The sequence below is a fragment of the Anguilla rostrata genome, chromosome 6 (genome assembly GCF_018555375.3).
Source record: "Anguilla rostrata isolate EN2019 chromosome 6, ASM1855537v3, whole genome shotgun sequence".
In the NCBI taxonomy this organism is placed as follows: domain Eukaryota; kingdom Metazoa; phylum Chordata; class Actinopteri; order Anguilliformes; family Anguillidae; genus Anguilla; species Anguilla rostrata.
In genome coordinates this window covers 53,634,483-53,650,536 of record NC_057938.1, presented here as the reverse complement: position 1 = coordinate 53,650,536, position 16,054 = coordinate 53,634,483, and the positions used below count along the sequence as shown (strand labels likewise).

Below are 16,054 nucleotides of genomic sequence, written 5' to 3'. Positions count from 1 at the left end.
CACACACACACACATCACACCACCACACACACCACACACACACACACACACACACACACACATCACCCACCAAGCGCACACACACACACACACACACACACCACACACACCACCACAATCCACACACACACACACCACACGCACACAACACACACACACACATCACCACACCACACACAGCCAGCACACACACACACACACACATACACCCACACACCACACACACACACCACACACACACACACACACACCACACCACCACACACCCACCTGCCACACACACAAACCCACACAAGTCTCTTGCCTTGCTACTCTGTAAAGTGTCTTTGTGACAGTTCTCTGTAAAAAGCGCTATACAAATAAAATTGAATTGAATTGGACACACACACACACACACACACACACACACACACCCCAAACCCCCATCACCGCTCCCATGAGCCTGTTGGGGGTCCCGGCCCCACGTCCGTCAAACTACCGCAAGCCAATCATTCCTGTGTTCCAAAATAAAAATAATCCCCTCCCCCTCTAACGCCCCCCACCCCGCCAACCCCCCACTCCCCACCCCCTCCCATGCCACACTACTGGCATCAGAATCTGCATGTGCTTCACATTTGTCACCGGCCTCACCTTCAGCATGACAAGAGGGCTTTCTGCTCCCGAAAATGAGTCCTGGGACAGAGGGGGTGGGGGTCTTAACCAAGCTTAAGCACTGAGCCGCCGCCCCCCCCCCCCAAACCCCCGGTCTCCCCCCTCAGCCTGAGCTGATGAGGTCTTCACTACCAGCCAGCCTGACAGTTCCACACCAGCTCTCCTTCCATTTAATAAATTACATTATTCATTCCTATTTTAAATTTCATGATAATTTACCTTACATTTTACATATCTTTTAATGATAATTATTGATCACTGTGATGACATACTGTTGGAAGAAAAAATTAAAAAAGTACAAATGAAAAAGTTATATATATATATATATACAATATTTATATGTTGCTTACAAGGTTCTCTGTTGACATTGTTAGTCAATGTGGTTTAATGGCGGTACACACAATAAACAAGTTTTTAACAATAGATTTCCTTTGAAAATAGTTAGGTGATGCTGCCAGAACTTCACTTGATACCTTAATCACTACCCGTAGCACCAGGAACCTGATGTAAAGGCGTAAAAGGTCAGAGAATAGTGACTCACTTCCTCCCTGCTGAAATGCATCATAGTGCAGCGATGTCAAGCCTAAGCCCGGCCGTTGGGACTACATCCCCACGCAAGAAAGTCAGCGAGAGTGGAAAGACAAGATCGAGCCCGAACCCGTCTGACTTCTTTTTCCCGTGAAATGCATCTTTTGTCCTTTTATCTTATCTTTTTTTTAGGTGGGTTACTGCACTTTGAGTCACTTCTCTTCTGTTAAAATCTACTGCTGGCGTCTGAACAGTTCGTCGGTGCATTCAAGTTCACCTTCTTTTAAAGATGAATTTCATTAGTGCACACACTGATCTGTATTAGTGCGTTGTGTCCCTCTCTCCCCCGAACAAGAAACAGCCATTACAGTGTGCGCCGTTCTGAAGTTCCCTGATGTTTTGCAGATGTGCGAAACGTCTCTTGCAACGAGGTGCATATTTCTTCCCCGTATTCGATTTTCCGCACAGACAATGACGTGCCGTCGACGGATGGGTTATTTACACTTTTATTGCAAGTTAAACTTTGCAGTGACAATAATTTCATTATTTACTCTTGAAACGAACAACATCAAGAATTTCTTTTCTTTAAAAAAAAAAAAAAAAAAAGCTACATTGTACCATAACTGTACATAATTTAAACAATAAAAAAGACAAAAAACTCAAAGGACATCAGGTTTGGAAATAAAACGTAAAAAAAAAAAAAAACATTTAAAAAAAAGTGATACTTATGTATGTGTAGACCTATTGCAAGATAGCTTTATGTTGCACAAATACAAAACGCAAAAAAAATGTTTGAAATGTCTTTTTCCTTCCCCGTGTGAAACAAGCAACAGCGTGGGTGACGACTATGACATTCGTGTGGAGGTGGCAGTTGGTGGGTGGTCAAACGCATTCCCGCAGTGTGACATGCGCTGGGTGTGTGTTTTTCTGCGGCTCCAAAGGTATTTTTAATCTCTTTAGGTATTTACGCACCTGCTGCTCTTCTGCGTGCGGAGGTCTGTGTCAGGTCAGGGCTGCCTTTGGACAGCTGATGGCCCAGTGACACCATAACACCGAAACAGTTCAGCTGACTCTGATGTGATGTGCCTCCAGCACCAAGAGCCGGGGTTTTCACACAGGGGTTTATAGTGCAGTGGTGTCTTCCACACCCAAAACCCACCCCCCCACCCCACCCCAATGTGATCTCTTGCCATGGTATGGCATCTTTCAAACTGTGTCTTGTCCCATCCCAGTTTGTAGCAAAGACGCCCTTGGCTACGTGATTCTGGTGCGGTCTGGACTGCCTGAAGTCGCAGGCTAGTTGTCGCGGGCGATCGTCGCCGTGGTGACGCAACGCCAGCCCAACCCCTGGCGTCTCTTGCCAGTTCTGTCAGAGTTTTGCAAGAGAGAGCGCACGCTCCAAATTCAGGCTCCCGCTGCATTTCCCTGTATCGGCACGGTTACTGAAGACCAAAAATTTAAAACCGCTCGTTACACAGTTATATACTTAAAATAAAAATCTGCATTAATGTGTCAGGACATAAGTGCCAACGGGGGGTCAAAAATGCCCCTTAAAATTGTTTCCTCACATGTTTAACGCGGGTGTGGCTCACTGTGTTGGTAAATGATATTACAGTAAGTACAGTCATGGCATTGTGCCATTTAAAAAATATATTTATATATATATATATACCCTCCACACTGGTGCCAGCGTTTCAAAGGTTTTCTGGAATAATCCGAACAGCTTCTGCTGCGATTTCATTTCAGCAGCTTTAGAAATGGAAAACCGCGTGCCAGTTGGCCATTAACCGTCCCCAGGAGATGTTCTGCAAGTGTAATTAGCTTCCATTACAACCGAAATTTTACCTCGTAAAAAACAGTTCATTTTATCCCACGGCTCAACGGGGTTTTCGTTCATCTTCCGAATGAAGCAACAGCTTTGACCTCGGATTGACCTTGAGATGACATTGATCAAGTGCTTACTGAGTGGAAAGAGCCTTGATGTGCCACTTCTGGACTCACTTCGCTCTCGTTTGGGACTAAGTGAATGAACGGGTATAACTTTCACTACAGCTGATAAATAAACATATTTGCGTGGATATTTGCAGTGTGAACTCATCAGAACGATCCGTATAAATCCAATGCAGCACTGCGTGACCTTTAACCTTTAAACTTAACTTTAAAGCTGAGGTATCATTTCCTCTCAGCATCCCTTCTTAAAAAAATGTATTTAAAAAAAAAGAAAAAGTAGCTAGTTAATTAATATTACATTTGTGAATGGATTACTAAACGGTTTCTCATTTGTTGACCAGTTCACATTGACACGAGGAATAACTGACATAGCATGCCTTTCCACTGTTCCACTGACTCTGCCGAACTCTCTCCTTCTCTCTCTTTCTCTTACCCTCTCTCTCCCTCCCTCTCTGTTCATCTCTCTCTCTTTCCCCCTCTCAGTTTCTCTCTATCTCTCTGTCTATCTTTCTTTATTTCTTGCCCTCTCCCCGTTACTCTATCTTTTCCTCTGTTTCTCTCTCCCTCTATCTGTTTAGCTGTCTTTATTTCTTGCCCTCTCTACCCCCCTCCCTCCCTTTCTCACATACCGCTTGGCACACTGTCCGCACTTGAAATCAGTCCATTCCCAAACATATGAAGCAGCCCTTTTCCAGTCTTGAATATTTTTTTCTGCCAACCTCAATAAGTCAATGCTTGAAGTACTGGTGCAGTCCTTTAAAAAAAAAAAAAAAAAAAAAAAACTACAATAACCATGAGGCGGCAAAACGTACCAGCACGACCACGGCGGAAACCGCCAGGAGATTCACAGCACGTGTGAAAGTGGGCGGAGACTCACACAATGTGGGCGGAGACTCACACAAAGTGGGCGGAGACTATCGTCACGTGGGGCGGAGACTCACACAATGTGGGCGGAGACTATCGTCACGTGGGGCGGAGACTCACACCATGTGGGCGGAGACTATCGCCACGTGGGGCGGAGACTCACACCATGTGGGCGGAGACTTGCGAGGTCGTCGTGGCGGCCAGGCTGCCCAGGCCCAAAGTCCTCGAGTCGAAGAGGTTCTGCTGTCCGCCGCCACTGAGCATGTGCAGACCGTCCACGGGGGAGAGCATCTGCCTGTCCGTCATGGTGCCGCTGGGGGAGGAGCCCAGGAAAGCGCCCTGCGAGGAGACGATCTTCTCTGGGCTGGCGGCCAGCCGGGGGGACGTGGAGAAGTTGTATCCGTACAGGCCGTAGGGGTTGTGCAGCCGGAAGCCGTTGTACGTTCCCTGGTGGCCCTGGTTGACCGCGAAGGCGTTGCCGGGGGAGCCGGGCAGGACGTACTGCAGCTGGGGGGCCGGCATGCCGGGGATCTGGAGCTGGAGGCCGGCCTGGGGGCAGCCGAAGGCCTCGCTGCCGCCGTCGCCCCCGCCGCCGCCGCCGCCCCCCGTCGCCGTGGCGACGCTCCCGCCATAGGAGACGGCAGTCCGCGGGGCGGGGAAGCCGCTGCCGTCGCCGGGGCCGGCCAGGCGGCTGTAGGTCTCGGCCAGGGCGCTGCCGTAGCGGTTGAGGGCCAGGCCGGGCCGGCCGCAGGCCGAGTAGTCGGCGGGGCCCAGGCCGCAGAGCTGGCCCCCGGCGGGGCCCAGGTGGAAGGCCGGGGAGGCGCAGGGCGAGGAGGAGAGCAGGGAGTGCGCCGACGTCATGCCGCCCGGACCCGACTGCAGGAGGCCGTGAGACCCCGGGGCGCCTGGGCGGGAGGACACGACTTTAACCCCCAAACACGCAGGTGCACAGTTACAGCTAAACTCTACAGTACACTATTCACAAACATGCGTCTTTAAACCCTCAAACATTCAGTTTGTACACAGGTACACAAATACCCAACACACAGGTACACAAATACACAAACCCATCCAAACCATCTGGGTCAACACTCTACACAGGTGCACATTTACAGCTAACTCTACTGTACACTATACACAAACATGCATCGTTAACCCCTCAACTCATTCACACAGGTACACAAATACACAAACCCATCCAAACCATCTGGGTGCACATTTACAGCTAACACTACTGTACACTATACACAAATATGCATCTTCAACCCCTCAAACGTTCTTAGATTGCAAACAGGTATGCAAATACACCATTCAACACAAGTGCACACAGCTAGCTCAACTGTACTCTATACACAAAATCTGCATCTTTAACACCTCAAATGTTCTCAGATTGCAGACAGGCACACATATACACACGCCCATCCAAACAGGTCAACATTCTACACACAGGTGCACACAGCTACACAATACACAAATATGCACCTTCAACCCCTCAGCTCTACAATGCACAAGTGCACAAATACAATTCTCAGCAAACAAGCACAAAATATGCGTTGTTAACCTCCTCCACCGCCCCCCGCCACCCCCACCCCCAAACCGTCTCAGTCAACTCTATTACACAGCCAAACAAATATGCACACCTGTCAAAATCATTCTAGTTAACGCTCAACACACAAGTTCACAAATACGCATCCTTAAACACTTAGACAACCATCTCAGATAACACTGGGAGCTGTGCTGCGTTCACAAACACACAGTCTTCAGGTCCCTGACCCATCCCAGCTAACCACTACACACTGGCACACATATGAATATAAAATAAAAAATAAACATTTCTTGAACTATTCATAACCTGTTTATTATGTACACTATGGTAGGTACAATTCCATATCATGTCAGCAACAGCCCAGCTCTTTGAAGAAGTAAGCAAATGTGCATTACCACATTACTGAGTGCTCAACACGTGCAGAATTTTTTTTCCAGAAACAAGGCAAGAATGACAGGCCAGGAAGAGGCCATTTGGCGTGAATTATCCTTTAGAAGGAAAGTTGACACCGTAGCACGCTACGCAGTTACGTAAGTCGCAGTCCGAGACGTCTTCTGCGTCAGGGTGGAAGTGACGCACTTTGAACCTCCGGTTACACCGAGCAACACGGAATCTGTTCAAACGAACATTCCGGAATCCGTTCAAACTGTTCACTGATTTTAATAACGGATCGCTTTTTAAAAAAATGATCGCCCCATCGAAAATGTGATGAAAATTAAAGAAATATTAGGCATTTCTGCACATTTCTCTTTCTGTGCTGGAAAAACAAGCCTCATTACCACGTATTCTTAACACCGAATGAATGAAAATAAAATTTCTGAACATATGTTGGCATGCAAATTTCCACGAGCCAGGTTATCTCAGCCACAACGTGCATGTCTTGAGTGTGCACGCACACTGACGTTAAAATAGTCATTCTGTTTGCGGGGGACGGACATACCTTGCTTTGCCATTCCAGGGATGTCTTCAAATGTCAGAGTTCTTAGAGACGGTCTCCAGAATGCGTAGGACTCCACCAGAGCTTCCAGCCCCATCCTAAAGGAAAAGAACAAACCCGTTGGAATTTTTTTTGGTGCTAACCAGTCTAACCAGAAAAAAGTGTAAATGTATAGTATTTGTGAAGGTCATTGCAGCCGTTAAGGGGGGGCCTTTGGGCATTTCATGATGTCATGCCAAAGATATGAACAATGAACAATGTTACATAAGCTCAGTTATATTATTTTTTCTTGTACTACACTATAAGGTGTCAGAGGGGGTTTGTGTGTGTGTGTGTGTGTGTGTGGTGGGGGGGGGGGGTGTTAGTAATTCAGTTATTTATGAAAAGTCTTGTTTTGGGGACCAGGAATATGAAATGAACTGGCATCCCATTGGTTACGACTAAGAGGGCATTCCCAAGCTTCTCGGTTTTGGTAGATGTCCAGCGACCAAATGACCAGCACCCACACCCGGCCAAAATCAGGATCAAATGTGACAGCTGCACCCAGACTGGCAGCAAGGGTCCGGGGAAATGAAAAACGTTAAATTTTGGGGACTGCCAACGTTCTGCTCTGATATAATTGCTTTCACACTGGTTTTACTGAGGGATCACAGCCATTTTGCAGGAAGCCATAGTAAAATATTTATTAGGTGGACCTGAGCCGGGGGGGGAAAAAAAAGTTTTTTCAGCAATAATAGAAGTTTTTTTTTTTTTTTTTTTTTTTTTTTTTAACTTCCAGTTACCATGGAGATAAAAGTTGCCTCCTGGAGGGGTGCAGCTGAGGTGATAATTTATACAAGATGCCTCGAATGTTTTCCTTTTCCGTTTTTATCACCGGCCTGGTTTGTGCTATCAAGTGGCGCAGTTTATTTAGCAAACTGCTTAACTTTTCCTGTAATATTTAAAGGGGGATTTTTTTTTTTTTGTACCTTCCTGGGTTAAATTTTTTATAGGGGTCAAACGTGATGGGGACTTTCTGCGGGTATGAAACCCTATTCTACACCACATAAATTCTCCCGAAAACCCCACCCCCTAGGGAGGATTATGCAAAAGCCAGCCCTTAATGATTTTGGTCAAATTACCTCGGGGAGCAACAGTTTTAGGACAGTAATGATTTTATAACGATGCTGGTTTTATTTATCTTTTTCATATTTGTTTTATCTTTGCTTTCTGGAATATGTTTGTGTACATGAGTGGCAATATGACCTCGTACAGGCCTCTGCAGGAACTATTCCCTTCATCCCTAAAAAGGACAATAAGCCTTTTCATATTACAAACACATTAACAGAGCAACGTTCCAGCTGAGATTTCACTGCAGAACTAATATTGTATTTGTGAATAATTATATACTTAGGAATAATAGCGCTCCACCCTAGTAGTTTTGTTAAATATGTCGTTTACATCTTTGAGAAAAAAAGAGTGAATGTGTCTGGTGGCAACCATAATAAAATAAGGAAGAATAAAAAAAATGACTGGTATAAATCAGTGTGCAGTCTCTTTTGGTCAATTATTATTCAGAAATAAATGTGAAATAAATTGGTTATTCTACTTAAAAATATGTAACATCCTTCAGTTTGGAAATACTCCATCTGGTTTTCTGTTTATGGACTAAAGAATGAGACGTTGAAAACAGCCAGTTTGTCAGCGGCAGAAAACCTCATGTGTGAATACACTTCTTTCCAATATTCTGTCTGAACTATAAACCGCGTGTGCATTAATTGTACTTACAATGAGCCAGACATGAAAACAGCAGATCTGTAATGTGATAACGGAGTGTAGCACAGTGGGTAAGGAACTGTACTTGTAACAAAAAGGTCACAGGTTCGATTCCCGGGTAGGACACTGCCCTTGTACGCTTGAGCAAGGTACTTAACCGAAATTGCTTCAGTATGTATCCAGCTGTATAAATGGATACAATGTAAAATGCTACGTAAAAAAGGTTGTGTAAGTCGCTCTGGATAAGAGCGTCTGCTAAATGCCTGTAATGTAATGTAATAACGGCCATGGCTAATGAAACATCCTGTCCATAGATACATAAACATTTCAGCAAAACAATCAGACTTACTGAAATAGTAAAACATATTTTGCACACCATGAAGTACGGTGCTCCTGTACCAGGCTAATAAAGATGAAGACATTCTTTAAATTATTTTACCAGACTTCAAAATTAAAAGGGTTGTCCTTAAGCTTACCTATTTCGTCCAGAGTCCCGAAATCCTTTCGCAAACGGATTTCTGTCTATTTTCAACCTTGTGATCTGCAAGGGGGAAAAAATTCTTATAACATGGAATCTTGGAATGTGGGATTTTGTAATGTGGAATTTTGGTATACGCAATTTTGACTCCCTCATCTACATCATGACTGTTCAAGTACAATAGCATATAAATAATAATTTAATGTGATGCATACAAATAATCAAAAATGACTAAAGTAATTAAACATGAATAAATAAACTACATTCACATATTGCATTTCATATGAATTGCAAAGTAACACATTCCATAATTCAGGACTATTTAACCTGAAAAACAATGTAAAATGTAAAAGTTTTTTTTTGAAATAGAAACATTTTTTAAAAACTTGGAACAAAGCATATAGACTCTAGCAAAGGAAAATTTTGCTATTAATTCATAAACAAGAATTTTGTTTTATGTAAAAGATGAAATGGTGCAAGGTTATATTTCTCTGGTTTATACACAGTTTGTAACTGTGCTTATTTCAACTTTAACCAAAATATTACCAGATAATAAATGCATTTTTTTGGGGAGATTAGATATCCTGAACTTTAAATGTTCCTTCCGTTCCTTATCCGACTGGATAAATAAAGTTGCAGGGAAAACATGAAGGGGAAAGACGCCAGATGTTTAGTGGCATTATCCACAGTTAATTCCAAAGAAAATTGAGGTTGCACCATAAAACCCAAAAGTTCCGTTTCCTCAGATGGTTTGAGGACGCCAAATGCCTTGAACCGTTCGAGCAGGGCAATTTAATCTGTTCAAATTGTTCCGGGGTATTGAACTTCTAAGTTAAACTCATTTTAACTCTTCTTATTTGGGTTCGGACGATGATCTTTAAAGTAGCGACAACTCAATTTAGTACGAGAGGCAGTTGAACAGCGTGAATCTTTTCCGTGATGATTTACTACGTTTTTGCACTGTAGGATAAACAAATGTACGCAAACGACGTGTTGCGTAGACGTCTCCAAGGCGCAGCAGCACATGCTTTGCGCAGTAACGAAAAAGACTTGCGATAATAGCCTTGCGATAGGAAGAATTAGAGATTTCGCTAAAGATCAACACTTGTCTCGTTCCACCTGCGTGAGGTCAAAATTACGGAGACGGTCGACGCACCCCAAGTCTGGTCCGATAACAGCCATCTGTACACGGGCGATTCGCTGCATTTACATCATATTTGACTCAAGTGTCTGAAAGGTAGGCAGCCTAACCCTTGGAAATCTGGAAAATATTGTGTAGAAGTGGTCGAAGTCGGAAGACAACACCGTTGCGCCCAAGGAAATCCATACAGGGCCTACTGCTAATCATCATCTGAATTGTCGTTCTCAGTTCGGTTTATACGCCGCCTTAATTTAACAAATAACACACGCAACCCGTTCCTCCTTGAAGCTTGTTGTAATATTACACAAGAGCCCAAACGTCTCCCTTTTTGTAAAAAAAAAAAAAAAAAAGAAAAGGAAAAAAGACTTGTCACCATATAAAACGCTGTAAACTTGAGGCCTACGGTGTTCCCACACAGTCGTTTGCGGTCCGGTTGTTTTGCTGGGGGAGTCCTGTTAAGCGCGTGAACGTGCATTTACTAGCGGTTATTAGAAAGTTACCTGTTGATTCTGGTATGCTGTTACTGTAGTAAAAACGGTTTCCGGAAAGGAGAAAGCCTTCACTCCGTCTCCGACCGGGACAGCCTTCGCCGGAGAGAGATCCTCTCCACACTCCTTGCGGATAATATGCACCCTTGGCTGATACTTGTGCATTGAATGCAGGATTATCTGGAACGAGAATTGCAAAGTGTTTTCAATAGGGCTTGCACAAACGGCGATTGTTGTTGTTACCTCCATAAACCACATATGGTGTACCTTTTACAGTCCAAATACCAGTACAAACCAGTCTGCCTGAGTGTGTTTTATGTTTTCTATTTCGAAAGCCATTTTACGTGCTTTTAAAAATATGTAGTTCTGCGAACGGACTTTTTCAGATGACGATTGTTTTCTTTTCCACATATGTCTCTGGGCTTCCTTTCACTCTGGGTCAGGGGATAACAGTTTTTTGTCCCCTAATTTTCTCAGTATCCTGCTTTTCACAAAATTTAAGCTGTTCAGGGCTTTGTGGGCAATGCAAAAAGTGAGAAAGTCGTATAGCAAATAGCCCATATTACCTGCTGTTAAACAATAAACAGCACAGTTACTATTACTTATTACGAAACGGAATTTGGTGCAATCAATTATGAGGCTAAATATACTCAAATAAAATATATACATAATACTGACATCATTTGACAGAAGCTGTTATGCAGACTGATTTCTAGATATACTTTGACATTAAGTATGACAAATATATTCAGTATAATTCTCTTTTATGAACTAATATTAATAATAACGTGGTGTTAATGGTACACGTACATGTCCTTGGTCGTCCAGTTCGTTGTTGGTGAGTTTCAATTTGTCGAAGCTGATGACTTGTCGCATCCACGTCTCTCCGGAGGCCGGGGAGTCCGGGTGGATATACACTCTCGGAGGCACGGGCGAGTCCGCGTTTCCGGCTACCATCCACTTTGAACTGTGATACACGTACCTTCGCCGGAAAATAAAGACGGTAAATAATGTAACGTGTGCGTTTCTGCACAAATTACGCACTTGCGCATAAACTACTTAATTTAGGTTATCCCTACAGGTAGCATAAATTAGGCTACGTAACAATCTCAGGTCACACACTGAGCGTCAAACATGCCTAAAGATAAAATATGCAATGCAACTAAATTACAGATAATTGTTTTAGCCTATTTTGCTGACCTTTATAACCGCCAAAAAGCATCTACCCGAATAACTACTAAATTACTAAATCCTAAAAACAGGATTATGCAATGGAAAATAAAATCATCGTATTCGAATGTGTGCTCATTCTTGATTTACCTGTAACGCTTGTTGTCCACTGGGATGATGTCCATTGCGATGTAATACTGCTGATGCGGATCCAAACCAGAGATCTTCACGCGCATAGCTGGAAACATCCGCCTGCCACAGAAAAATAAGCGAAGCCTAGATTTTGAACGTCTGTTTTTGGTATTCCCCCAAAAGACAGTGCCACGATACAGTGCTTTCGTGCGGGCCTATTTTGAAAAACTTGGAATATAAATACCACGTATTAATGTCTAGAGTACAAATACGACATAACGATTTGGCAGGGTTGCTTGGGCCTGTTATGCGAAAAGTGCGGTACTGATAAATTTGTAGCCACACCGCAACCCGAGGAGTTCTGTTTGTTATTATCAAGTGTATTGTAAAGTGAGACCAGATAGGAAATAGTGCCTTAATATCATAGTTTACTTTAAGGTTTTAGTAAGAAGTACGAAATAGACAAATTGGGTTAAGAATGGCAACTGAAAAAGTAGACCACCATTGCCAAAAATAAATAGAATGCATCAAAACCATATATTAAAACGTATAAATGACATCTATCGACCACATTGTTTCAGTGAAACATTTACTTCGATTTAACAGAGCAATTAATATATGTACTGTCTACATAGACTGTCTACATCCTGCATAATGCTGTTCTAGAGAAATGAAAGGAATAGCTATTACAATTAAGCAGAACTAAAATGTAGAAGTGCTAAAACCAATCGACGAAAAATAAATATACATATAGTAGGTGATGAGCGAATTTAGTCTTACCTTCCAGCTTTTGTGATGATCATCTCCGTTCCGATCTCGTGGAATCGTTTCCACAAGTCCGAGCCCTGGAGGTCCACGCGCATCTCTTCCGCAGGCCCCGACCCGGCCTGGGCCGCGATGACAGGAGCGGAGCACTGCGAAGAGGGCCGCGGGCTGTCGGACAACACGTCCTCGCAATCTGCTGCAGAGAGCAGGGAGTACAGTGGCTTTATTATTAATTATTATTATTATCATTACTATTATTATTAGGCCAGTTATTTAGTAATGGACAAGGATGTCCATATGCGCTCCTCGAAAGCCCTGCATTGTGTACGTTAGGTTACCTCAACAGTGATTATTTTTATTTTTTGAAACGAGGAAAGAACATTTTGGCATGTTTAAGCTGTACATTATAAGAACTACGGGCTACAAATACACTTTTTAAAAGTCTGACTGTTCGCGTCACGTCCGATAGCCCCATAATTTGTAGGATAATTTATCATTCGGCATTTCTGCGAAGCCATGGAGCGGAGGTCGAAGGGCAAATAGACTCAAATAACTCCGTGACAGATTACACGTTGAAAAATAAGCACAGCGGTATTAGTTAGTACCGTCCTCCAGGGTTTCCAGTGAACCCTTTTGTCATTGTGAATCAAGAAAGAGACATATATCGACGTATTGTTTTTTATCTTGGCAAAATTTAAAGCCTTAGTGGACAGTGTTTTTCCATTCACAGGTGTCGAGTTGAAAGTAGAAATAATCTGTATTGTAGCACACTAAGTTCTTATGCGTCTTACCGTAATGATAGCAACACCAAGTAACTTGTTCAGCGATTTTATTCGTCATGGAATCAGCTGTCAAATTTATTGGTCAAGTAACCAAATGTATCGACTTACAGGCACGATGTAATGTACCATATTTAGATATCATTTCATTTAAACTGTGGGACTATTGCCAGTTGAAGTGAAGGTAATAGTAGCCTACGTAGCTCAAGTGCCGATATAATATCCTGAAATGAAGTTTTTCTACAACATTTAATTTGGACTGCTGTAATTTATACTGCGTACCAAAACTGACACAAAAATGACAACCGACCTCACTCATATAAAATGCAAATGAACTAGACTTATTGCTATAATTACTAATAATCCTGTATTATTATTATTATTATTATTATTATTATTATTGAGTACTAGCTAGTGGTAGTGGTAGTAGTAGCAGTAGTTGTAGTTGAATAAGATTAATCGTCAATACGGACTTATAGTGATATAAAGGCGTATGAAATAAACTTTAAACATTCCCTAAATCACGCTGAGCTGTAGCCTACTTACGGGACCCATCACTTGCACAGTCTATGTCGCAACTTCGGTCGGCGGTACACGTCCTGTCCGCTTTGTGTCGCGGACTCTCACTTTGATTCGATAATTCAGTCACTTCCTCGAGGCAGTTTTCGCCATCCTCTTCCAACTTTCTTTTCTTTTCCGCTCCAATGAGCGCTTCCACCGAGAACGCGTGAGCTTTCAAACTCATCGTGCACGGCGATCGCCTTTTCTCTGCCATTCCACGATCCAGAAAGCGCAAGGAATCGTCGCGTCGAAAGGAAGAAAAAAGTTCACTTAAAAGTGCATCCGCGGAACTTGTTCGGTCTTCAGAACTTTCGAGTAGAGACCTCACTTTGCGCGCTACTGGCGGCTGAAAACTGACATTGGATTGCAGGCGCTATAAATGGCCAAAAAAGAAGAGTCCAACTATTTTAAATTGTTGCCTGGATCTGTCGGCACTTGCAGACGGAGAGGCAGTGGATGGGATTTGTTAAAGTGTCAATAACCAGGAACAGAGAGGGAGGGCAGAGACATGTCAATCACCGCACACTCCAGCCAATGGGAAAGCTCGGCTTCTCCTCCTCGCGGTGACCGCGCTGCCTTATATGGTAAAGGGGGCATGGCGAATGAATCATCGCCACAGTGCTGAGCTCCAGTCATTCTAAAACATTGCGATCATTTTCACACCGTGGTTTCAGATGCTTTGCATATTTACCCATTACCCCTCTGATAGTCTACACCACTGGCAAACTGTATGTTGAAATGTATCAACATGTAATTACAAATACATACATACCACAAAAAAATGAAAATGGATTTCATTAATCAGCAACATGGGAAATCAATAAACGCTTTCTATGACCTATTGCACTAAGTACATGGACAAGATTTTCCAGCTGCCTTGTTTTGGAATATAAAGGAATGCCATTTAATGAATAATGATCTATTTTCACAATGTGAAATTATTATTAAAATAAAGTGACACGTTAGCAAATGTTTGATTTTGACATTTAATATTAAGATTGGAGATAAACCGCTTATTATTTAATTGAACAAATGATTGAATTTGGATGACATGCAATATATTACGTTTCTGGATACTTTTTAAAGATTTCCTTTGCCATTTAAAATGTGTAAACGAGCCGATGGCCATTTCCAGTAGGCCTATCAAATACGTCCTACAGTATGTGCGCCCAGACACGCGGACCCCTAAAAATAAACACCAAGGAAACGAATCTCGAGTAGCCCGTTAGTTTTCGTTCCCTCGTTCCCATTTCAGCCAAAGTAAAACCAAGTAAAACTGGACCATACATTTTTTTTGACTAAACCATTTAAATAATTTGCTGCCTAAATGGCTATAACGTGTCTGCATAATTTTTGTACAAATTTTCTGGAAGCATAATGGACGGCTAATGCATATGCTTATGTACATTTTGTGATGTTTCTGCCGGTCATATTATAAAGTCGTACGTATATGACATTAAGACAATTAACTAATATCGTTTTAATACAGCCATATCTACTATAATGTGAGTTCACAAATGAAAACATGAAAAGACTGTTTATATTTATTATTTAAGAAAGGAACTCATCTACCACCGCTGACAATTGTCAAAATTCCGTGAAAACTGAAGTATTGAAATGGTTATTGGAACCAAAATATGGCCCGTGACCAAGTATTTGACGAAAATAAATAAGGATATGCATGCTCTGTCTTTGCTGAACCTAAAGAATTTTGGCTTTAAGCGTAACAAAATGTGTTTTTGCAAAGGACATAATTTAAAGATCTTTTAAAAATTGCAAATATTTTCCAGCGAATTTTTATCATTATTGAATAGCATGATACATGACTATTTTCAAAAATGATTTTGACAATGTTATATCAGACATTTTAATGAGCCTTGCAGACCATCCCGGTACTTTTAGGTGCATTAAAATGCGATATTACCAGCCTTAATTTGTTTACTCGTCAGGAAGTTTCGTTTTTATTTAGCATAATAAAATAGCATGCTGTGTGTTCTAGCCTATTGCTAATGCTTACATACGTATTTCCATCTACGTGCGTGTGATCATTTTAGCTTTAAATACAGGTGATTTGTTTATTATAATAACACATTACCATCCGAAGTTCAATAAAAAAACCTTTCTTTTCTAATCAATTAGTCAAATCAATCAAATTAAGAAATAGCCTACAGTGTATCAACGATATATACTCATACCTAATGCATTTTAAGGAAAATATAATTCATCATTATTTTAATTTCCGTCAATAATTTCGACATCCACGACTATAAGGAATAATTGTCGAACCGATATAGGACTGTGTGACCAAA

At 42.2% G+C, this 16,054-nt stretch overlaps 1 protein-coding gene across 2 annotated transcripts; it reads right to left on the bottom strand.

The window, feature by feature from the left end:
- Positions 1 to 1,663: 1,663 nt before the first annotated feature.
- tbx18 (T-box transcription factor 18) lies at positions 1,664 to 14,254 on the bottom strand. 2 transcript variants are annotated; one of them, XM_064340542.1, is made up of 9 exons: positions 13,731 to 14,254; positions 12,421 to 12,601; positions 11,659 to 11,760; positions 11,149 to 11,320; positions 10,351 to 10,518; positions 8,708 to 8,772; positions 6,480 to 6,574; positions 4,131 to 4,898; positions 1,664 to 4,022 (listed from the first exon to the last, which is right to left on the bottom strand). In XM_064340542.1, exons 1-8 carry the CDS (start codon positions 13,957 to 13,959, stop codon positions 4,153 to 4,155), a joined length of 1,758 nt encoding a protein of 585 aa, XP_064196612.1. In that variant the 5' UTR covers positions 13,960 to 14,254; the 3' UTR covers positions 1,664 to 4,022; positions 4,131 to 4,152. The 2 variants fall into 2 exon arrangements, with proteins under 2 accessions (XP_064196612.1, XP_064196611.1); XM_064340541.1 differs by having other exon boundaries at positions 1,664 to 4,898.
- Positions 14,255 to 16,054: the final 1,800 nt, after the last annotated feature.

Excerpts from the sequence above, each read along its gene's own strand:
- tbx18 (XM_064340541.1), bottom strand. The coding sequence starts at position 13,959 with ATGGCAGAGAAAAGGCGATCGCCGTGCACGATGAGTTTGAAAGCTCAC. Across the intron at positions 11,761-12,420 it reads ATCATCACAAAAGCTGGAAG|GCGGATGTTTCCAGCTATGC; the intron begins GTAAGACTAAAT and ends TTTCTGTGGCAG. Across the intron at positions 10,519-11,148 it reads AACTGGACGACCAAGGACAT|ATAATCCTGCATTCAATGCA; the intron begins GTACGTGTACCA and ends TTCTCGTTCCAG.